General features: G+C 38.9%; 1 protein-coding gene across 13 annotated transcripts in view; it reads left to right on the forward strand.

The window, feature by feature from the left end:
- Nucleotides 1-8,244: 8,244 nt before the first annotated feature.
- Nucleotides 8,245-23,262, forward strand: part of EMSY (EMSY transcriptional repressor, BRCA2 interacting) — an 80,498-nt gene continuing 65,480 nt past the window's right edge. For 2 of the 13 annotated variants that reach the window (XM_061150808.1, XM_061150735.1), the window contains exons 1-6: nucleotides 8,247-8,750; nucleotides 10,431-10,539; nucleotides 16,049-16,148; nucleotides 17,668-17,742; nucleotides 19,083-19,124; nucleotides 22,515-22,690. In XM_061150808.1, coding sequence (XP_061006791.1) covers nucleotides 10,470-10,539; nucleotides 16,049-16,148; nucleotides 17,668-17,742; nucleotides 19,083-19,124; nucleotides 22,515-22,690 — 463 coding nt within the window. In that variant the 5' untranslated portion in view covers nucleotides 8,247-8,750; nucleotides 10,431-10,469. Of the gene's footprint in view, nucleotides 8,751-10,430; nucleotides 10,540-15,071; nucleotides 15,194-16,048; nucleotides 16,149-17,667; nucleotides 17,743-19,082; nucleotides 19,125-22,514; nucleotides 22,691-23,262 lie in introns of those variants that run through there. The other 11 variants (XM_061150837.1, XM_061150789.1, XM_061150728.1 and 8 more) reach the window with 11 other exon arrangements.

Raw genomic sequence — 23,262 nt, forward strand, 5'->3', positions numbered from 1 at the left:
GAAAGAGTAGAAAGAGAACAGTCCCAGGGCAGAGAATGAAGGTGTGAGGCCTGCTTGGCAAACCTTAGGCAGTCTGGGGTGACTATGGAAAGACATTGCCACATGCACATACCACTGTCCTTTTAGGTTCAACACGCCATTCAGTAATTCACTCAATAGTGCTGGGAATTTAGAAGTCAAAATCCTCAGTCCTTGCTCTCAAGGAGTCTCCAATCTAATGAAACTCTGGTGAGATAACTATCAGCATATTGCCTTGTACATTTCAGGTAGGATGTGTGTGTGTGTGTGTGTGTGTGTGTGTGCACACACACGTACATGTGAGCATTTCCTTCCCACAATCATTTCTCACCATATATATTCCTCAGGCTCTTCATAAGCACGTGTTCCTTTATTACCTCTGCCTTTAGCAAGGATTGGACTTGAACTGCTGGCCTTGATGTGATAAGTTTAAAGCCTGCAGCATCTCAGCAAGTGCCCTCTCCATCCATGAGAGACCTGATCTGGTCTTCCACTAGTTCACTTAGAAAATAATGATCAATCCTAGGGTTACAAGGAAAAAAACTTTCACTGAAACTGGCAAGAAAGCAGACACTTTGTACTATTTCTCTGCAGACTTCACAAGTGCTCAACACTATTTGAAAGAGAATATGGCTCCAAGGCTTTCGTTCTGCTGGCTGGAGCAGAATTTTAAAAAATGCATTTCATCTCTGGCAAATCACTGCAGAACGTCATAAACAGCTGGAAACTCTCTGAGGTGAAGACAAGTTGAATATTATGTTTGGATTTATAGTCCCCTCCCCCTTACCCCATGTAGCTGATTTCCATTTCCGACAGGGTTATTATTTCCATCTTTATGAAATATCTTGGATCTCATCTCAGATAATTACTAATTATCATCAGCTCCTCACCTGAGGCACCTTAGCACTTGGGTGAACCTAATTTTTTTATTTTAAAAATGAACTAGGGAAAACTTAATGTGTGAGATTAAGTCTTTATTTCTATTTTCATTTGCAATTCCCTTTGGCTTTCTAATGATCAGGTCATTAATCAGTGTCAAATCACCATCCAGAGCACAGACAGTACTCTTGTTACTTGGGCTCCAACAAGGATTAAATGGCAGTAACTTATGTTTTTAGGTCTGGTGCTCTCTTGTGAGGTGGTGTGGTGATTATTTAGGGTACAGATAAAATCTCAGAGGCCATCTAAGGTTTTTAGCCAAGAGTGTATGTTATAGCATTCTGAAATTTGATAGAGCTTCCCAAGTTGTTCTGACAGGTACTCCCATTTGAGGGCCACTAACCGGGAATCTACTATCCCTCATTTCACTTCTATGTGTCCTACACTTCCATGCCTTTGCTTCTCCTATTTTCTCTGCTGTGATACCCTTGATACCATCTTCTTACTTCTCTGTCTGGTAAAATCCTGCTACTTTGTGAAGCTCAGCTCAAATGCTACCTCTGCTAAGGCGCTTTCTGTGATGGAAATAATCCTTTTCTCCTTGATCCCATAGCACTATTAAATGCCACAATGTCATCATGGACATTCTGTGTTATCACATTCTCCTATGGTAAATAGAACTATCTGCATATGTCTACCTTCCCCACTCAACAGTGAGGTCCAGGAGGATAACGGTTATGACTTATTCATCTTCATAACTTCAGGGCCTGACGTTCTTTCAAAGAATAAATTGATACCCAAAGGAAGTAAACATTGGCCTGCTAAATTTAGCCAGATCTGGGCTTCCTTTGCATTTATTCACTAGGATGCTACAAAGAAAGATGTGCAAGGATGTGAAAGGGAAGGACCTAAAGGCCATGATGTTAAGGTTTTAACATTTTTTTTAAGAACATCACTTTCCCAACAAACACAATAACTGCTTTTATCCAAATTAGTAAAGGCTAGATACTTACTAGAAATTGAAGATGGGTTTTCAGAAAAGCAGACAATCTCACCAAAACCCAAATCTTAATTGATTGGTTCAAATGGTAAACTTCTACATGTGCATATCTATTCATATAATCCCCACTTAGATCAAGATATAGAATATTTATAGCACACTGGCACGTTCCTACATGCTCCATTCAAGTATTTGCTCTCTTCAAGGTATTTAACTTTTCACACATCTAAAACTATAGATTATATCTGATGACTTTTGATCTTTATGTAAATATAATTTCACAGTATGATTGGAACCTCATAGTCTCTGAGCAACCCAGGTCTGCTGTCATAATGGGAAGGAATGAGTGTGTTTTGCGTGTGAGAGAGATATGAATTGTTGTGGACATTTTCCAAGAATAGGCACAGCATCATTTCTGGCCCTACATGTTTTTTTCAGAACACTACCACTCTTCCATCAAGCAATGGAATCTATTTCCCTCTTTTCCCTTGAATTCAGGTGGGCTTGACTGCTCCAGTCAAGAGTATGGCATAAAAAAGGCTCAGACTTCCATAGCTTGATCATAAAAATGATAGTTTCCTTCTCTTCAGTCACTTGTCCTTCAAATCTGGCCACATGTTGTAAGGATGCCCAGGCCACATGGAGATGCCACATACAGATGTTCCCAAGAATAATTCCAGGCAACAACCAACATCAACTGCTAATCATATGAATGAATGAGCACTCATATGCTTCCAGCTCTTAAGACATCAAGTTGCCCCAGCTCATGCCCAGAGGAGTAGAGATGAGCTGTCCCTACTAAACCCTACACAAACTTGGAGATTCATGAGCAAAATAAATTGTTCAAGCCAAAGCAAAGGTTTGTTACACAAACACAGATAACTAAGAGTCTGTAGTGTCTGTGTGTTCTTGAGAAGAGTCTTCTGGTGATATCCAACTTTGGACAATTTTTTCTCTTTAGGCCATTGTAAAATGGAACAATAATTACTATGTTAAGGGAATCTTGAGGTTTAAATGAGGTAATACACTCCCAGGTGCTCTTTTTATAATGGGACCCAAACCACCTAAAGGAAATCAACCCTGCATATTCATTGGAAGGACTGATACTGAAGCTCCAATACTTTGGCCACTTGATGCAAAGAGCTGACTCACTGGAAAAGATCCTGATGCTGGGAAAGAGTGACAAAAGAAGAGGGCGACAAGAGATGAGCTGGTCAGATGGCATCATTGACTCAAAGAACATGAATTTGAGCAAACTCCAGGATAGTAAAGGACAGGGAAGCCAGGAGTGCTGCAGTCCATGGGGTCGCAGAGTTGCACACGACTTAGCGCATGAACAAAAATGCTACCTAAAATTATTTCAACTAGTTTCATCAAGCTGTTCTAGATTTACTATTTTGTACCAAGTCCCTTTCATGGTATGCATGTGTCATATACACAAATATAAACCATCATTCTGTATACACATATGCAGGCACATCATAATACCGCAGCTTCTATGTTGCTTAAATCACTTGCTCAGGCGGAATCCAGCTACAATGTCATGAGGATGCTCAAGCAGCCTTGTAAGGAGTCCACGTAGTGAGAAAAATAACTTCCATCACTAGTTTGCCAACCATGTGAGTGACCTACCTTGGAAGCTGATCCTCCAGCCCTGGTCAGCCTTCAGATGATTGTAACCTCTTAGAGATCCAAAGCCAGAACCACCCTCCTAAGCCACCCATAGAAACTGCAAAAACTGTGTGAAATTTTAAAGGTTTGGGATAACGTATTATACACTAATATTTAACTAATAAATCAGTCAACATGGGGAGGGATGCAGGGATGCAACTGATTCAAGGTTGAGGGCTGCTTTAGGGTCTATGTGGAAGGATAGAGACAGTTGAATGGACTTGAAAGTGCTGATGAGATTGAGCTTGAAATAAATCATCTTGGAGTCCAGGGTAGAAAACAAAATCAGAGGAGGGAACAGACTTGGAACTGGGAGACTGTGAACTACAGATTTCACTGAAGTTGAAGAGCAGGCTTGGTGAGGGTAAAGGAGTAAGAAATCTGCAATAAAAGAGTTTTGATTGTGGAATACCTTGCTTAGTGATTTCAAAGTTGGAACAGATCTGGAGAACAAAGTGCAGGATGGCAATGCTGGCGAAAGGTTTGTATACCTTTCTGGGGAGTACATGGGCCAAGCAATGGGGTAACCTAAGCAGGTATCAGCAGATTATTAAGAATCTCCTTAAGAGTCTTTCATCCCTAGAGTTACAAAATGAGGGTGGAATGGAGTTTGAATGACTTGATGGTAAAAGCCTTAATACAAGAGTAGTTGGCTTTAATACGGATGGTAGTGACAATTTAGAAGAAAGTCAGCCTTTGTTTCTGGTTCAGGATACTGAAGATGGGGGGAGAAGGAAGAACTCTATTTGAAAGAGTTTCAAGGGAAGCAGTGAACTTAAAGAAAACATTAGATTTTACACAAGATTAAAAGGTGACAGCAGTGTTCTAGGTAACAGGTTAGAAGAGTAAGGATGTTTCTTTAGTTCAGCATGAGTTTGCTCATAAAAAAGCTAAAACTTTATTCTTTAAAAAAAAAAACATTTATTTTTATTTTTGGCTGTGCTGGGTCTTTTTTGGCTGAAGCTGCATGGGCTTCTCATTGCAGTATTTCCTCTTGTTGTGGAGCACAGACTCAAGTGCTCCACATATGCGGGCTTCAATAGTTGTGATTCCCAGGCTCTACAGCACAAGTTCAGTAGTTGCTCCTCAGCTTGTGGGATCTTCCTGGATGATGGAAGTGAACCCGTGTCTCATGCACTGGCAGGTAGATACTTTACCACTGAGCTACCAGGGAAGCCCTACAATTTTATCGTTAGGATCTGTGCATGCTTAGTTGCTCAGTTGTGTCCAACTATTTGCAACCACATGAACTGTAGCCCACCAGGCTCCTCCATCCATGGGATTCTCCAGGCAAGAACTCTGGAGTGGGTTGCCATTCCCTTCTCCAGGGTTACCTACCTGACCCAGGAATCAAACCTGGGTCTCCTGTATTATAGGCAAATCTTTTTACCATCTGAGCCACCAGGGAAGCCCATTGGCATGTGGGAGCTTCCCAAGTTTTATGTAGCTGACTGACGTGTTTGAAATTCACAAAACTCACCATAACTGTAGTGGCTGTATGGTGGATGTAGTGGCAAGGAATACAGAAGTTCCTTTGGAGAAAGAGGGTTGGTAAAAAGGTCCATTCCAGAGAGGTGATGAGGCATCACCATCAGCCTACTAAAACAATGAGGTCAGCTACTTAGGAAGCAGAGACTATAGAACTGAATGGTTAGCGAAAGAGAGGAATGGAGGCAGTTGGCAATGCAAAGGCCAGATCTTTTAATCACTTTTGAACCTGTTCCAGATTGCTCAAAACACTTCTGATCCTTCACTGAGCCTGGATATATATAATAATTGTCAGTTATCTCCAATTTACTTCCCTTCTTTCTTTTCTGTCCCCCAAACCCCCATATTTTTGATCTATTTGATAGTCTTTTTTTTTTTTTTTTTTAAATTTTGGTCTTGTTATCCCCTTTTAGCACACATCCTGGCTATACCAGTGTGGTAATACACAACTTTTTTGATGGTTAAGAATCTAAAGGTAGTGTGATAAAGTGGAAAGGGCTGGTTTCCAGTCTCACTCCTGCCATGAAATTCCTATATGACTCTGGTTAACTCACTTCACTTCTTTAGAACCCCAACTTTTTTAATTTAGAAAATGAATCTTTAAGGTCTTATCCATTTCAATTTTCCTATCTATACAAAATCATAGGAGCTTAACAGATATTTTCATAATAGTGAAATCTACCATCTCCAATATAGTACTGCAAAATTAGAATGGTAGATGGCTTGCATCTTGAAGTTTGTTCCAAGAAACATACTTAATCTGCTTTGACAATAGAGGAATAAAGTTTGAAATAAGTATTGTACTACAGTACATTTCCGCAGACCAGAGGTAGAGGAGAGTGGTTCTCACTTTATTTACCATACATTTCCTGGAGTTAAAGTGACTTCACTTGAAATCATGGCTTTGCTACTTACTAGCTTGTTACCTTGGGCAAACTATTTGGTATCTCTGTGCCTTAGTCCCTTCATCTATAAAATAGGGGTAATAATATATCTCATAAGGCTACCATGGAGATTAAATATGTTTACTAGATATGTAACAGCAACTGTAAGAGAAAGCCCTAGATAAGTATTAGCTATTATTATGTGCTAGGCAGAAAAGTACAAACTCTTGTGCCTCTCCTTAAAGAGCTCACTCTCTGTCAGAAAGATTTTCATACAAATGACTGTAACTCAATGTTCTGAGTTCTGTAATAAGAACTTACTACAAAAAGTGGTTGTAGGAGCAGAGACAAAAAATGCCTCTCTTATCCGAGAGGGAAAGGTAGGGACAGGATAATTTTCTTGAGAGTAAAGTTTGAGTCTGATCATTAAAGAAGAGAATTTAATGTTAGGAATATTTAAAGAAGAGAATTTTAGGAATATTTGGGGATATGGAGCAGTGAGAGGCATCGTGGGGAAGGCAGCTTCTTGCTGCAAAAGATAAGTAGGTTCTGAGCAAAGGGAGGATGTGTGGTAGATTAGAGGTAGCAGTTGATGACAGAACATCATCACTTGAGAGTCTGTTAGAAACAGGATCTTAGTCCCTCCTGAGATCTACTCAGTCAAAATCTGTATTTGAATAAGATACTTAGGTGGTTCACTGAACACTTAAGTTTGCAAAGCACTAGCCCAAGGCAGACTCTGGAGCCAAGGTGCTTAGGTTTAAATCCTGGCTTTACCAGTTACTTATTATTATTTTTCTGGCTGAGTCACTGCAGCATGGGAATTGGTTCCCTGACCAGGGATTGAACCCATGCCCCCTGCAGTGGAAGCACAGAATCCTAACTGCTGGACTGCCAGCTAAGTCCCACCATTTGCTTACTATGTGTAACTTCAGGCAAACTATTAACTTTCTTCCTATACCTCAGTTTCCTCATTTGTAATTAGAGATAAACAGCATCTACTTCATAAAAGTTTTAAGAATGGAATGAATATTTTAAAAGCTTAGAACAGTATTGGCACCTAATCAAGCACAAGGATAGGATAAGCTATAATAATTCCTGACTCATACACTAATTATGGTCAGAGTTGGTTTTATAAGCAGCTTGTCTTTCCATCTCTACTCCATTACCTGTCACCTTGACATATGTTGTAGAAGAAGACACTTGGAAGTCAGAAGATGGGGGCGGGGGGGAACCTAGCTCTCTTCAATTCCTAGCTTTGTGGAATAGGGTGAGTTCTTGATCTGTGTTTTTCTTTTTCATAGTAGGGGGTAATCTTAATTAGACTTGGCTCACTAAGATGCTATGAGACTCAAATCAAAGAATATTCAAAATCTTCTATTAAAGTTTCATTTATCATCTTTCCAAGAGTTAAGAAATTGGTCAGAAAACAGGTGATACTTTAGTAGGAAACAGATGGAAGAGAATGCATTGGAAGATCAGGAATGGGATGGTGGGAGACTATTTGTCCACTTCCTGACTTTCTCAAGGGACAGACTTGCATTCCAACACTATAAAATTTTCCTGGGCCTCGAAAAGGATTCTTAGCTAATGGGCAAACAGTACACACATGTTGTTATTTATTTTCCCTACCTAACCTACAATGGAGACCCAAGAATTTTTCTGTACGTTGTGTATCACATCCCAGTAGGGTAAAATTAACCTAACATTTATAAGAAAACTTTGTTAATATCATAAAGCAGATTAAAAACTCCTTTCCATTTGAACATTTTAACCAGAGCAGTCGTTTCCCAAAGAAAAAAATTTGAAAGACAGGGAAATCACAAAATTTAATTAGATCTTCAACAATAGCAGGTACTGGCTTCGATCTTACAGCAGCAATTAACTATATATTGGGCCCCTTTTCCCATCCATTAATTAGGGATAACAATACCCTCTTCACACAATTGTTCTGTGATTAAGAACAAAGGCTAAAGGGTGAACCTGCCAAGTCGCCGGGCCTCAAATAAATCCCTTCTCCTTGCCTTTGACAGAAATGGCACTATCATTCCCACTTCACAGGCAGATAAACCCGAAGTCGAGAACGCTCGGGTCCCGCTTCTCTACTTGCAACTCCGCAACCCCAAGTTCGGGTACGCCCAACTGCGGTGTCCACTGTGTCAGGTCTGGCCGCGTGGATGCTCTCTCCTCGAGCTGCGTTTGGCGGGGCTGGAGGCCGTGATAATTGCTCCCAATACTCTTGAGGAATCCGAGTCTAATCCTCAACGGCCCTTCAGGGACGAACAAACTTCCCAACCGTTCCTAACCCCGCCTAGAATAAAGGTCGCAGGAAACCCTCTGCTCCAGCTACCGACGCCATCTTGGCCACTACGTGTGACGCCACACGTAGCGGAACACGTAGCGGAGAGCCAGCCCATTGGCTGAGAGATCCGAGGAGAGGCGCGCGAAGCCGGGAGAGGAGGGTATGGAAGAAACTACAATCCCAGCTTTCTTTGCGCGTGCCCACCGAGAGCGAAAGAGGAGAGAGTTTGAGTTCAGACCACAATTCCCAGCAATCCTCGCGATGTCTCTCGTTTGCTTTCAAAACGTGGAGGAAAAGAGGGACAGAAGAATGGATATCTTCTGGTGTCCGTTCTTCGAAAGGCGGGAAAGGCGAACTACACCTCCCGACTTGCAACGCGCGGCTGCGCCTGCGCCCTGATACCTGTCGCCATCTTGCCCGTTCAGAGGCACCGCAAACAAACCCAATTCCTGGTGTCCCCTAGTCTTGGCGGAGGAGCCTTTTAGATGAGCTCAGAAAGGCCGGGCAGGTGGGTGACTCTCAGACAGAGTGCTGGGAGGAGCTGGCAGGATAGCCAGTCTGAAGGACCGCCGGGCCAAACATTTGGAGCCTGGCTTGGGGCGCCCAGCCCCATCCTCCGTTGTCTCCTAACGGGATCGTGGGGCTCCCCGAGGTGGGCTTAGGGGAACTGGCAGGCCTGGTGCTGGAATTGCGGGGGTCCAGCTCCTGGGGGCCTGCCGGTGAGTCTTGGTCGTCTACCTGGCTGTCCGAGCGTCTACTCTTTCTCTCCGTTGTCCTCTCCGCTAAGGAGGGAACGAGGCGCTGATGCTTACCAGAGCCCTTGACTCCGGCTGCTGGTCCTTACAGAGCTTGGGTCGCGGACTTGACATTGGGGTGGGCGCTGAGCGGCACGGGTGAGGAGGGTGGGCGGGCTACTCTTGTTGTGGTGTTGCGAGAGTGCGTGTTTGGGGAGGGGGCGGGGCGGGCTAGCCTCCTTGACACTGAGTCGGGGAAGGATTAGACAGGATTCCGTTTCCCGGAGCGGGCTCCGGCAGCCTCTGCCCAGGTTTCCAGTGCGATGCGGCCCCGCAGTAAGGTCCTCTGGCGGGGACGCATCGGGATGCCGTGACGTGGTGCTTGATTCCGGCGGTCGCCGGCCACCTCCAAGATCCTGTCGGGAGGCGGGGACTGGCTTGTGGAGGGAGCGGATTCCTTTGGCTCTGCCCCTTCTTCCTCTTCCCCACCCCTTTTCTTTATGTCATTCTGCCGACTGGGGCGCGCAGTTCAGTTCTCCTTGCTCTGGGTTGGTTCTTAGCTGAGAGGACTATGGGAAGTAGGGGGAGGGGGTTCAACTCCAGGCGTGGAGCTGGAGTTAGCAGCTCTAGCTCTTGGAAAAGAGATAGCAGTTATTACGGATCGATGCCTGACTCCTTGTCTAGACACTGGGCTCGCTCATTCTTACATTCACTCATTCATTCATTCGTGTTACTCTTCCTAGGCACTCATTTATTTAATAGGTACAGCAGATCTCCTGGGGGCTAAGCAGGTATTGTGCAAGGGCCCAGCGCCGTTGTCTTTTTCTAGACCAGGGGATTACCAGTCCGAAGTTTCTGACATCTAAACTTTTGGTAGACGCTTTTGTAAAGACTTCGGGGGGTAAATTCGTCTTTCATTGTTAAGACGAGGAGACAGTTCCATTTACCCACTTAGCATCTTAGGATCTTTACATACTGTATCTCATGTAATTCATAGTGAGAAACTTGGCATAAGTCAAGTGAATTAATTGCCCAAGATTACATAGGTAGTGGCATTTATTTATTAAATAATGTGCCTGCCACTAGGATAAGAACTTCACATACACTTTTATTCAATCCTCATAACTGGGTGATAAAACCTCTACTTTATAGTAACACATGTTCAAGTAGACCTGTTTACCCAGGATCACACAGCCAGTAACTCCTAAGATCTAATTAAAGCCTATAGGTATCTGATACCTGTGTTCTTTCCATGTGATAGGCTGGAGTAGTAAGCTCCCAAATGGTTAAATTCTTCATTTGTCAGAAGTTGGAAAGTGTGGAGGTGAAATAGGCTTTTGTGATACTTTTACTGGTGTTGCTTCTTAATGTGTGGATATCCAGGTGAGTGGGCTTTTGAATGTACTTTTGTAATGGGCTTTTGTAATTTGACTTTTTGGTTTTTGCTTTGGTAGGGAAGATAAGCTCTTTGGGGCTACCAAAAAGAAGCAGCAATGCCTGTTGTGTGGCCAACACTTTTGGATCTCAGCAGGGATGAATGCAAAAGGATTCTTCGAAAATTGGGTATGATTTTCATTTTTGATGTTTTGTGCCTCTGTGTGATGCTTTTTGCTTTCTATTTGGGTCATGACTGTTGCATGGATGTCATATTTCATGCTGTGTTAGATACCCTTTAGAGATATATAGTTCTTGTTTTACTCTTTGTTATTTTCTTAGGGCCTGGCATAGTGCTTTGTACACAGTAGATACATGAATCATATTAATAATAATAGCAGCTAAGAATTCTTCAGGGCTACTGGACTGAGTCCTTTACATTCAACATCTCATTTAATTCTCACTCAAACCAGATAGGTATTTTTCTTTTTATGTCCACATTTTACAGATGACAAAACTGAAACTTAGAACCCAAACTAATTCTTTAGTAAGTCATGGGGTCAGAATCCAGGGAATAGGATTCCAGTCTCACTTTAACATACTTTTAGCCTTCATGAGTGTGTGTGAATTACATGTGTGTGTGCGCGTGCTGAGTCGCTCAGTTGTATCTGACTCTTTGCGACCCCATGGACTGGAGCCATACTGTTTCTGAATTCTGAGTTAATGTAAGCTTTGCTGGTTTTTGGACTGCAAGGAGATCTAGCCGGTCCATCCTAAAGGAGATCAGTCCTGGGTGTTCATTGGAAGGACTGATGTTGAAGCTGAAACGCCAATAGTTTGGCCACCTGATGCGAAGAGCTGACTCATTTGGAAAGGCCCTGATGCTGGGAAAGATTGAAGGCAGGAGGAGAAGGGGACGACAGAGGATGAGATGGTTGGATGGCATCACTGACTCGATGAACATGGGTTTGGGTGGACTCCGGGAGTTGGTGATGGACAGGGAGGCCTGGCGTGCTGCGGTTCATGGGGTCACAACGAGTCGGACACAACTGAGCGACTGAACTGAACTGAAACGATGCTGACTTTCCTAAATTATATTTTACTATCAGTAATAAAACACCATTTACACTTGTAATAAATTATTTAGTGCTTCTTTTCCTTTAGGGCAGTCTTTCTCAAACAGCATTTAGGGAGAGAATTAAGCCCTAATGCTAAGGCCTTCATTGTATGTAATAAACCAACTTTTCTTCCTGCATCTAGAATGGTATGTTATGTATTATCTTTGGGAAAATTGAGAAAAAATTACTCAAATCATTTTCTGTATTCTGTGATTCAAATGAGAATCCTTGGTTGAGAAATGTAGCCTTAGACTCTAAGATTCAAGGAAGACATTTTTGTCTTATTTACCACTGTAGTCTCAGACCAGCACATAGTAAGGGCTCAATAAATGAAAAAAATAATTTGGAAAAGAACATTAAGTGTTTTGGCAGAGGATAGCAATTATTTAGATATCTGTGATTTTGAAGGGGAAAGTGAGGACTTTGAATTCACATAGATTTAGGATCTTGGTCCTGTTACTCATGACTGACATCCTAAAACAAGTTGTTTACTCTCCCTAAATCTATTGATACTTTTGTAAATGAAGGTAATAATATCTGCCTCATAAGTTTGTGGGTTAAGTATATACAAAATGGGGCTATCACAGTGTCCGACATCTGAGTATATGGCATTTTAAAGCAGTTGCTTTCAGACATTTATTTATTGCATTTATTATTATTTTCATTTATTATTATTATTTGAATCATTTCTTCACAAGAAATCTTTGTTGGAAATTCCTGTGGATAAATCTGAATCATAGCTAGTCTGGCCTTAGCTGCTAATAACCTTTGCCCTTTTTATTTTCCCTTGGGGCTACCATGAAGATTTCTATATTTTAAACTATTTCTTAGCATTGTACTTTAGTCCCTTGATTTTTTTTGGTCAATTATTCCTTTATTTTGTCTTTTTAAAATTTAACCTTATAAGTTAAATTTTTACTATCCATTCAAGGTTTTCTATACACTGATAGGCAATTGGTCTAACTTGCTAGCTACCAGTTATAAAGTTGGATTTGTATTTATTTCATAGCTGAAATAGTTACAGAGTTATTGTGATCTGTTCAGATCACAACTGCAGTCAGTTGCTTTAGTTTCTGGGCTTTTAGGACCTCAAATCAAGAGATTATGTTTAAATATAAAAATTGTAAGCTTTAAGTGTTAAATTTATCCTTAATTTTAGTCAGAGCTGTGTAGGTAATGTTGCTGAAGAGCTGCTTCTGTATTGAAGAGAACAGCCTTCCTGTAGGGTAATGTCATCTTCAGTGATCCTTCTTTTGAGAGGTGAGCTTTGATAGTGATTTGCAGAATGACTTCCTCCTTGGCTCATTATCATAACAGTGAAACCTTTGAACTGCTTTCAGACCCTAGCTCTAGGTCCAGAGTTTAGAGAAGGTACTGTGTTTAAGAATTAGCTTAAAATATTTTAAGGATTAGCTTTTAAAAGATTCTTTTAAAACAGTTATACATTATTTTAACATAAGATGCTAAACATTTATATTTTACTTGTGAAAATGTTTGTTGCTCAGTTGTGTAGCCCACCAGGCTCATCATTCCTTGGGATTCTCCAGGCAAGAATACTGGAGTGGGTTGCCATTTCCTTCTCCAGGGGATCTTCCCGACTCAGGGATCAAACTCGGGTCTCCTGCCTGACAGGCAGATTCTTTACTGTCTGAGCCACAAGAGAAGCCCACATAGAAATTGGGATAGAGAATTTCTATCTCTATATAACTCTAACATGGGGCTTTATGAAATACAGTATTCATATTGAATGGCAGGTTTGTTTAAATGGAATGGGTTGAGGCTTTATTAAAATAGTTCAGCAGATCTTTTGTTTTCTGTGGTTTTTCATGTGGTAATTATTTCATTATACTTAAGTGTCATTAAAGTTAACACTGTAATAGAATGGTATCAAAAATAATACCAGAAATTCAACTGAGCTTGATATTTGTCAGAATCTTAGGATTCTCATCAAAATGGAAATCCACAAATGTGAATGAGGTTGGGAAGCTAGCAGATGTTCTTTACAGTGAGTGAATTTCTCATTGAATGAAGGGAAAGTGTGCCTTGGGTTGTGTACCTGTGAGAACTGTGTTCTGAGTTACACAGTTTTCTGTGCGGTTGCTACCTCTTCTATCCGTGACTTTTTAGTTATACTTGGAATAAGACTTGAGATGTCAAAAATCTTTGTCTTTAGTTAATTTCACTTTCTAAAAAATACTGTGAAATAGTGAAATTTTGATCACCATAAATTTCACAGGCCAAAAGTGAACCTTTTCCTCAAATCACTTCTCTCTGACCTCTCCATTTCTTTTTATGGTATTGTCATTCTCCCAAATATCTTGGAAACTGAAAAATCTGGTTATTTTCCGTCTGCCATTCCTTCCACATTTAATCAATCACTGAGTCCTATCAAAAACTTTTTCGACTGGAAATAGTGGCTTTTCTTAGTCTGGCCCCAAATTATTTTTCTATTTTCATCCTTGTTGGATTTTAATCATTTTGAGGATAGGGACCTTGTTTTGTTTATATGAAGATTCGTCTTGGTACCTTGCAGTAGTAGTAGTGTTCAGTTAGTAGTTAGGTTTGAATTAGTGACTAGCCAAGTACAGGCATATTTTTACTTTTCCTAGTATAAAACTCTCAAAATAGTGACTATTACTGGAAGTTTAACGTCTTTATGAAACATTATATGCTCATTTACTCTCTGTTCTTTTTGCATATTTGCATTTCCCCCTGCCTGCCTAGAGCACAGTTCTATTTCTGAGTAAAGCTTATGCTTCTAGACTAGATGATGTTTTTCCTCTGTGCCTTTGCCACTGTATTGTAAACTGTATCAGAATTGTCTGATGACTTGTTTCACAGTTACTTTATTCTAGAGTTAACTTCTTAAGGCAGGGTTTAGCATACTATCTCGTGTATATATAATGGGACTCAATACTGATTTGTTGAATAAAATACTTGATCAGTGAGGCATAAACATTTAGAGTATAGTGATTTCTTAAGTTATCCCCAGTGTCTTTCTGAACTCTACTTTGGGGTCTGATAAAAGCCGAGGTATGTTTTTTAGAACGAAATATTTCCAGGGAAGCACTTTGTCCTTCCAGAGGGACCACATGAAACATCTACCTAATATCCAGTGTAGATTGAACATGCAGGATGTTTACACATGGAATAATTCAGTTGAACAAGACATGTCTATTTAATATGGTCAACTCACTCTTCTATATAAATTCTTTTTTTTTTTTGACAGAACTGTGGATAATATGAACTGAATGAGGCTACTATTTTACTGTTATTGTAGTATCTTGAATGCAGCTATGCATGCCTTAGTTATTTGGCTAAGGCATTGGCAAATACTGGTAGTAAGTTGGATCTATTAAGAAGATAGCTATAGTCTGGATACTTATGTCCCGTCATTTTGTTTTGTTCAGGTCTACTTGTCTCATAGTGTTTATGGTTTGAAACAACTATTTTATTATTTCTCATGATTCTATGGGTTGTTCATCTTGCCTGAGCTCGCTCATGTGGCTCTATTCAGCTGGTAGCTTAGCTGGTTAGTTGGGCTCAGCTAAGATGGCTGGGCCACCCTCTCCATGTGACCTTTCATCCTGTGCTTCTTCACAGCTTGGTGATCTTAAGGTTCCAAGAGAACAAGGCCCTGTGTGCAAGGCTGCTGTTTGCATCATGTATGTGATGTTCCATTGGCCAAAGCAAGTCACATGCCAAGTCCAGAGTCATTGTTGGAGGTACTATAGAAAGGTAGTACATGAGGAAGTACACTGAGAAGCAGGCATGGTTCATTGGGAGCCATTGAGGGCTTTTTGGTTTTATAGTTTAACCACTACTAGGGACAACAGTTTCATTAAATAATGGTTGTTGCTGTGGAAAGTTAGTGAAACGAAACTGTCTGGAATTAGGTTTCAGTGTATTATGTCCTGATTTCTGTAAGAGCGAAAATTCATGTTTGCTTATCAAGCCTTAGTCATTTTGCTGGTGGTTTCAATTTGGTGGTGGTTTCTTCAAGGTACCCTCAATGTATCTTCTAGGACACTAGGTAAAGAGACTAGGATCAGAGATGAGAAAGGATTTACCCAAGGTCACACAACTAATGTCAGTGCTGGAGCCAGAATCTGGTCATTTGACTCTTGATCTAGTAGTTTTTCAGTTGCACGCTACTCACAGATGGAATATAGGTTGAATTCCTAGGCACGCTTAAGGAATTATTTCAAAATTTTATCAGTAAAGCTGCCTATCAATAATACTAAGAACTTCTCTTATCGGCCTTATTATACCACTGGGAACCTATTCCCAGTTGTTGGTAGCATCCAAGTTGACTGTTCTTCAGTGATGATATGTAAAGCAAAACATTTAGACTTTTCTTCCTAAACTTTTACACAAATGACTTCTGTGAGGCAGTAAAAAAGAAAATAAGATTATAAAAGCCACATTTAATGTATGTTAGTAGATAAAATTTTTGAGAGGACATTAATGAAATATTTGCATATTGATTTTTAGGTTTCCTGCCCTGAAGTTTCACTGTATATAGCCATAGTATTAAAATATTGATGGTCTATTTTGATAAAATAATTTTCTTCTTCTAGAATTGGAGGCATATGCTGGAGTTATCAGTGCACTTCGGGCACAGGGAGATCTCACCAAGGAAAAGAAAGATCTTCTTGGAGAACTCTCAAAAGTTCTTAGGTAAATTACCATAAAAGTTTGTGAGACATGACTCTAGAAATTTCATTTTGAGGTATTGTGATACTCCTCCCTCTTAGGCTGAAGACAGAGGTGTTCAGGTTGTTGGTACTTAGAGATCCCAACCCAGTTGTGTGCTTCATTACAGAACATTATGTAATTTACCATTTATTCTGTAATCTAATCAGAAGAGGTTTAAGGCAGGTTCTTTTAGCTTTGGGCCAGTTGGAAAAGGGAAATATGTTTAACCTGGGTAAAGGAAAGAAGAGCTGGCAGTGACTGGATATGAAGATCTAGGGTGGCCAAGTGACGTTTGTTAGGGTGTAGAAGAAGACACTAGGCAGTTGTTGTCTTAGTTGATAGAAATGGGTAGTGATTATGTAGTCACAGCATTAGGGACAGTTGATCCCTTCAGCTTCCCACTAGTGTGGGACTTCATTAAAAAAAATCTGGTGAAAGGGGTTCTTTGGTACTTTGCCTTGGTCCATTCTTAACATCTTGAGCTTTCTCAGAAAATTCAGTTCTGTTTTAACTGAAATTTCCTTTCGACATTCAAGACCATTTTGTCTTATTTTTAAAGTGAAAATAGGGAAGAGATTTTTTTCCCCCTATGTTCAATTAACAGTAAAGTAGATACGTTATTAAATCCTGTCTTAATGCCTTCATACTTAACAATTTATATTTTTTGTTTGTTTATATTGCCTCATAAATTCTGCTTTTAAGCACCTTAAATATTTTAATCAATTGTATAGATTTAGCTTAGCAATAAAGATTACAGTTTCAAGGGTGGTATTCATTTTATTGAGTATTTATGAATGGAATTGGTATAGCCTGTTTTTTTTAGTTGTTTAGATTTAACTTACGTATATTTAATCAGGATCAACATAAGCACATTTTTACCGTAGCGGTGACGTGATATAGTACAGAAGACACATAGCTTCAGTGTTGAGTAATAAAGGAGTAATATCCTGGTATCAAGTTTCATACCATATAGCTATAGGAAACATTATCTTATCACTTTCATTTCTTTATTATATTCACTGAACATAAAATTTTAGACTCTTAAGCTTTAGAAAGGACTTTCTTTTGAGGGCCAAAATCTCAGTAACCATGATTAGCAGTCATTCAGTGGTTTGTATTTTTAGATAACCAGAACCTCTGCTAATCTTTCTGAGTTTTGGACGTTAATGACTTCATAGCAAACTGAATTTGTCTTTCTGTGATTTGTAATTTGTATAATTTGTATAAATTTATAATTTGTAATTTATAATTAGAATCTAGTTACAAATTCTCTCTACAATTGTAATTCTCTCTACAATTACACAGAATCAGTCTGAATCCTTTTCTATGACTTTAATTAAAGCATTTGAATATATATATATATATTAGACCCTTGTCTTTATCTTTTTTACACATCAATTCCCCTCCTCTCCCACAAAAAATGTTGACTTAAGCATTAATAGAAGTATAGAGAAGAGCTGCCTGCTTGGCAGAGTTCTATAATGGCTATTTTTTTTCATAGCATCTCAACAGAACGCCACCGTGCTGAAGTTCGGAGAGCAGTAAACGATGAGCGGTTAACAACAATTGCACATAAGTAAGCCATTAGTCATACCACCCTGACTTTTCATGACGCAGTGTACCATAGTTTTGGAACAGTCTTCCTATTGTGTAGAGGTTCCTGAGTCTTTTATCTTGATAGTAATATCTCTGTACTCAGGGATCCTAACCATAGCTGTGTTAACTGTTTATTCTATTGGTTATGTTTTGCATTTATTTGGTTAGGCAAGCTTTGAGTACTCAGGTCAGATCCTGTTACAATGTAATCTCTGTGTACCTAAAGGCCTCCACAGTTTAGCAGGTGATTCCTTTACTTGAAACAAAGTTTAATAACAAAGTACCCTGCTTCCCAAATTTGACAGCCCCATAGAGGTTCTTTGTAACAGTATTTGATGTATACATATTGCCTTATAAATAGGCATTATAAATTTTTTGACTCATATTTCATGTATTTTGAGATTCAGAAAAAAGATTCTAACATATAGCCTGGTTTTAAGAAATATGAATACAGTATATTTTAATTTACTTTGAAAAGTCAACAAGATTAAAATTATAAAGAATTTTTATCAAATTGCTTTCAAATCATTATAACTATTTGATAGATGGGGTGGAGGGTGGTAGAAGATAGGGACTGAGCATTAATGGAGTATGTATGGAGAGAGTGCCTCCTGAAAAATAAAAAAGAGCAGAAATTATCCTTTAAATGTTAATGCAAGGTGGTAGGAACATTTTATAAAATAAGGTATGTTATAGAGTAATTCATTTGCTTTTTATTTTTGTCTTAATATGAAGTAAAGCTAAAAGAAAAATTTTGATACCTTTCCATTCTGTAATAAATAGTGCTTTTAACCCAATTGGCAGTATTAGTATTGACCCTGAAGATCCATTAGCTTCATATTGTACTTCTCTGTTCCTCATTTTACTTGACTGATAAAATGGGGTGCTACCTTTTTAACTGCATAGTTTGAAAGATAAGCAGTTTTTGAATTTGGAGATTTTCCAGTGGTAGATATCTATGCACTGTAGAAATTTGGAAATTTTCCTCTAGTGACATTAAGTATTGTTAGGCCAACATGGCTGAAACATTTAAATATTAATGTGCTCCTTCTTTTAAATTTCTCTAAACTTTTAAATTGGGATACTCTAAAAATAGTAACTGAGCCTAGATTCTAATTTGAGAACTGGTAATAGGAAACTTAAGTGCTAGATAATGAAGTAGTGAATAGTAGTTTGCATTCAGAGGCACTTAGAGACAAAATTAGTACCTTAAAAACATTGGAACAATATTGTGGGACAATTAGTTATAAGTTGATGCATCAGTTTCATACTTAAAGATAACATTTATTTAGTCTCCTTTTCCTTTTTTCCCCTTTAAAGAATGAATTTATCCTTATATTTGGGTGAAAGACCAAGTTACAGGTATGCAAATAGGTTATTATTATTTCAGGCTTTTTCTTGTATTTATTTCAAAATTGAAGCTCTCAATTATTCAGGGGCACATACTTCATTTACGAATTAACCGAGCCCCTTGCTTTTCCTTCTCTTCTCCTCCTCCCCTTCCTAATACTGCCCACCCTTTAGCTATTTTGCTGCTTGAAAGTAGTCAGAGGGTGGGAAGGGAGAGGAGGTGAATATTTTAATTAGTTATTTTACTACTTGTTAGTTGTTCTGGAAAAGGTTTGATGGAAGAAATTATAAGTATTTGCCAAAGTATTTTGGTTAATATGTGAGTTTCTTTAATCTGTTTGACCTCTCCCTTTCCCTCCTCTCTCTATTAGCATGGATAATTGAGAGTTGGCTTTTACCTACCTGTTTCCTCTTTTTTTCTCTCCTTTTCTGATTTCTTTAATACATGAATTTAATTTTTTGAAAAACGTTTACTTCAGTGTATAATTTTAAGCTTCTCAGGCCTTTCCATACTCCTGTTTTAATATTTTACATTGTGGTTTTAGTTTGACCAGATGTTGTATTTACTTGTGGAGCCCAAGGGGCAATGAGTGGGTAATGCTGAGGAAGACATAGATCCCTCATTCTGTCCGTCTCCTTTGCCCTCTGTAGCAACAGAACCTAGTTCTAAAGATTATCTATAGGAGGGTTTCATACTCTGAGCCTGAAAAAAGTAACTTGAGCCAAAGGAGGAATGCTTCTGAACTGACTGCATTCCCTTTCTCCTCTCCCTTCCCTCCCCCACTCAAAACTGCAGCTTAGGTCAGAAGGAATGTTTGAAAGGTGAAAAGAAAGCCAAGAAAATTGAGCACAAAGGAGGTGGAAACAAAAGGAGTCAAGTGTCTGGGATCAAAGAAAAGCCTTGCTTGAACCATAACACGTTTTTATTATTTGATACTCTAATTCAGTTTTGAAACGTGTCAGAATATTATAGTATTAAAGCCTGGAGTGTTAAGAGGCCTCACAGTTTTTAATTGGCCCACTCTTGGCAGCATTGTATCTAGAGAAAGTAGCTATCCAGAATTACTGATCTCTTAACTCCTTCCCCATCAGCTAGACGTTCATGGATACTGTGTGAGTCTCTCTGTGAGGATTTCGTGCTGGTGCCGTGCACACCAAAGGATGCAAGGGCCAAGGTAGTTCTACTAGTGTCAGACTTCTCAGAAAAGGGGCTTGGAGCAAGGTTTCCACCCCCCTCTTGCTATATTTAGTATAAATAAAGAAATGTTCTCTGAAGCTTAGGAATCCCAGGGAAGCCATGGAATAAGATGTTTACAGAAACCTGTAAAATTCTTTTTAAATGATTTGTGCAACTAATGCATATTTACATCCTCTTTAATAAGCAAATAGGCATTTTTAATCTAATTATAACATGATGAGTAATTTTTCACTCACTTAAAAAAATTGAGCACGTTTGTGTGAGTAGAAATTTGGAAGATTTATAGATATTTTTAGAAATTGCAGTCGTGTTTTTTGCACTGCAGATTCTGTCTTTTCAATAGCATATATATTCGTGTGCTTAAATTATTAATCTTCCATAATTTCTGCCACTATTTAACAGTGTACCAGGTAAGTGTAGACATCATTTTATTTGTGTGGTAAACTTTCATCAAGCAAATTTATTAGTGACATTCTAGTAAAATGGTAGCAAGATAGGAGTAAACCAAGAAAATACTGAAGAGCTTTTAGAATTTTGTCCCTTTGACAGTCAGTATTAGCCCTTTTCTGTCTCTCTTGTTTGTACCATTCTCTATTTCAAAACTAGCGTCAACTTGGAGATTACGTGATAACAGATTTGTGAGGATTATCTGGGTCTTAGGAATCCCTCTTTCCCGTGTCTTAGGTAGGCCTGTGTTAAACCATAGGGAATTTGCAGATTTCCCACAGTAACTCAGTTGGATTCATCAGCTCCTAGAATTTCTTTTCTTAGCTGAATGTAAATTCTTCTCAAGTTGTAATTTGTTTCATTCATTGAAAGTTTGTAGATTAGACAACAGTGTCTAGTTAGTATAAATCAAAGGCGAAAGTTAGACATGAAACACATTTGAAAATTTTTATACCTTCTACTTGTGATGTGGCAGTTCATTCAAGAGCATGATATATGCTTGTTAAAGGAGCTATTTAGTAACTGTGTGACCCTAAGCAAGTTATTTAACCTCTTGGTAACTCAATTTTCCCATCTATAAAATGGAGATGATAATACTACCAATTTCATAGGCTTGAAAGAATTATATGAGTTAATACAGGCAAAATATTTAGAACAATATATCACATGTACTAAGTGCTAATTGATGTTAACTATCATCATCACCATCATCATCATTTTTCCACTATCCACTAACAAGGGCTTTTGTGTACTCTACCAGGAATCAGTGGATACACAGAATCTTCAACTCTAGGTTGGGTTGTAGAATCTTTGGTTTTGAAAAAGGTGCAGAAGTATTTCCAACTTAATGAAGAAACTGATTGATTGATTCTGGGTGAATTTTAAACCTTGACAGTCACTGTTAGTTAGACTGCTGCCTTTATTGAAGCCAAGCAAAGGGAAGCGAAAAGCTGTCTTTTCATGCTTCAACCTCTGTTTGGACTCCTAGGATAAAATTTGTTCAACAAGTTTAGAGTAAAATTGAGAATAGTGTCTGCTAAGGAATAGAGTTCAGTTGCTTCAGACATCTCTGAGAGTGAAGAATGATATAAATAAGTAAAATTAAAATAGTGGCAGATTTCTTCCAGTGTCCTCAGATCCAGTCTATTTTTTTTTTAATAGAAAGGATAATAATATAACACATTGTCAGTGACACCTGCAGTGATATGTGCAGCTTCACACCTCCCAGTACCTAGTCTCCCTCGTTTACTGCCTCAGTTTCCCTTGTTTGAAAGCCTTAGAACCTCTGGCCATGCAGGCAGTTAGGATAATTTTGCAAAAATTCAGTGAATTTCATCCTTAATTATTAAGGAAAGTCTGATTTTTGAAATTGAGTAATTCTTACATTTTTAGCCTAATTACAACATTAAGTTCTAAAAGTTGGTAGAAATACTAGTTTTCATCTTTAATACCAACCAGATTTAAACTAATGAAAATAACGTTGATGTTTATTTACAAGGCATGGGACAGTTTTTCACAGTTTCAGAGATGTTCATTATAAGATTCAGATTATGGAATAAAATGTGCGAAAACCTGAGTGTATGTAAGATTCCTTAAATTCTGATTTTTATTCATAGTTTCGATCTTGCTTAAAATAAAGCCTCTCCTGTTGACTCAGAGTACTTTTTGATAATTTAAAAAGTTATATTTGAATATATGTATTTGATTCAGTTTTAGCAATCGAGAACTCTTGTAGCAGCATTTTCTTTTTTGTTTAGTATGTCTGGACCTAATAGTTCCTCAGAATGGTCCATTGAAGGTCGTCGATTGGTACCCCTGATGCCCCGGCTGGTTCCCCAAACTGCCTTCACTGTAACAGCGAATGCTGTTGCCAATGCGGCTGTTCAGCACAATGCGTCTCTTCCGGTGCCTGCGGAAACAGGAAGCAAGGAAGGTGAGTAAAGAAGTATGTCAGTGTGCAGAGATGACTCTTCTTGGATTCTTCCAAGAAAACTTGTCTTATTTTTCATCTGTTTTTGTCCCAGTATTTAAACGCTATGAAACTAGTGAATAACTCTTGTCCTGAAACTAGAAACTGCCAAGTTTTTAGCCTCAGCCAAAATTAAATATCCCTTTTGTTCAAAGTGTGAATTACATTAATCACAAAATTGCAAAAAGCCTTGGAATGAATTTTTTGATAGGAACCTATCTTGTTAGAAGTGGATAAAAGGCCTTAATGGGTGACATAGAAAATTAATAAGGCAATAGAAGTCATTTATAATAGCTGCTGGAGAAAGATGCTGAACTGATACTTTAGAAAATAAAGTTCTGTTTTTGTCTTCTGGAATCAATGGTATATGCTGCTTCTCTGTTCCATGCAATGTGTTGAATCTGTTAGGGGTTACATGGCTGATGGAGAAGGCTTTCTTATTGTTATTTAATCTAGTCATTGACAGATGCTTTAAAATTCCTTGGAGTCTCCTAAGGTCACCAAGAATAATATTAAATTTGAGAGTGCATGTTTGA

Source organism: Dama dama, chromosome 1, assembly GCF_033118175.1.
Source record: "Dama dama isolate Ldn47 chromosome 1, ASM3311817v1, whole genome shotgun sequence".
Taxonomy (NCBI): Eukaryota; Metazoa; Chordata; class Mammalia; order Artiodactyla; family Cervidae; genus Dama; species Dama dama.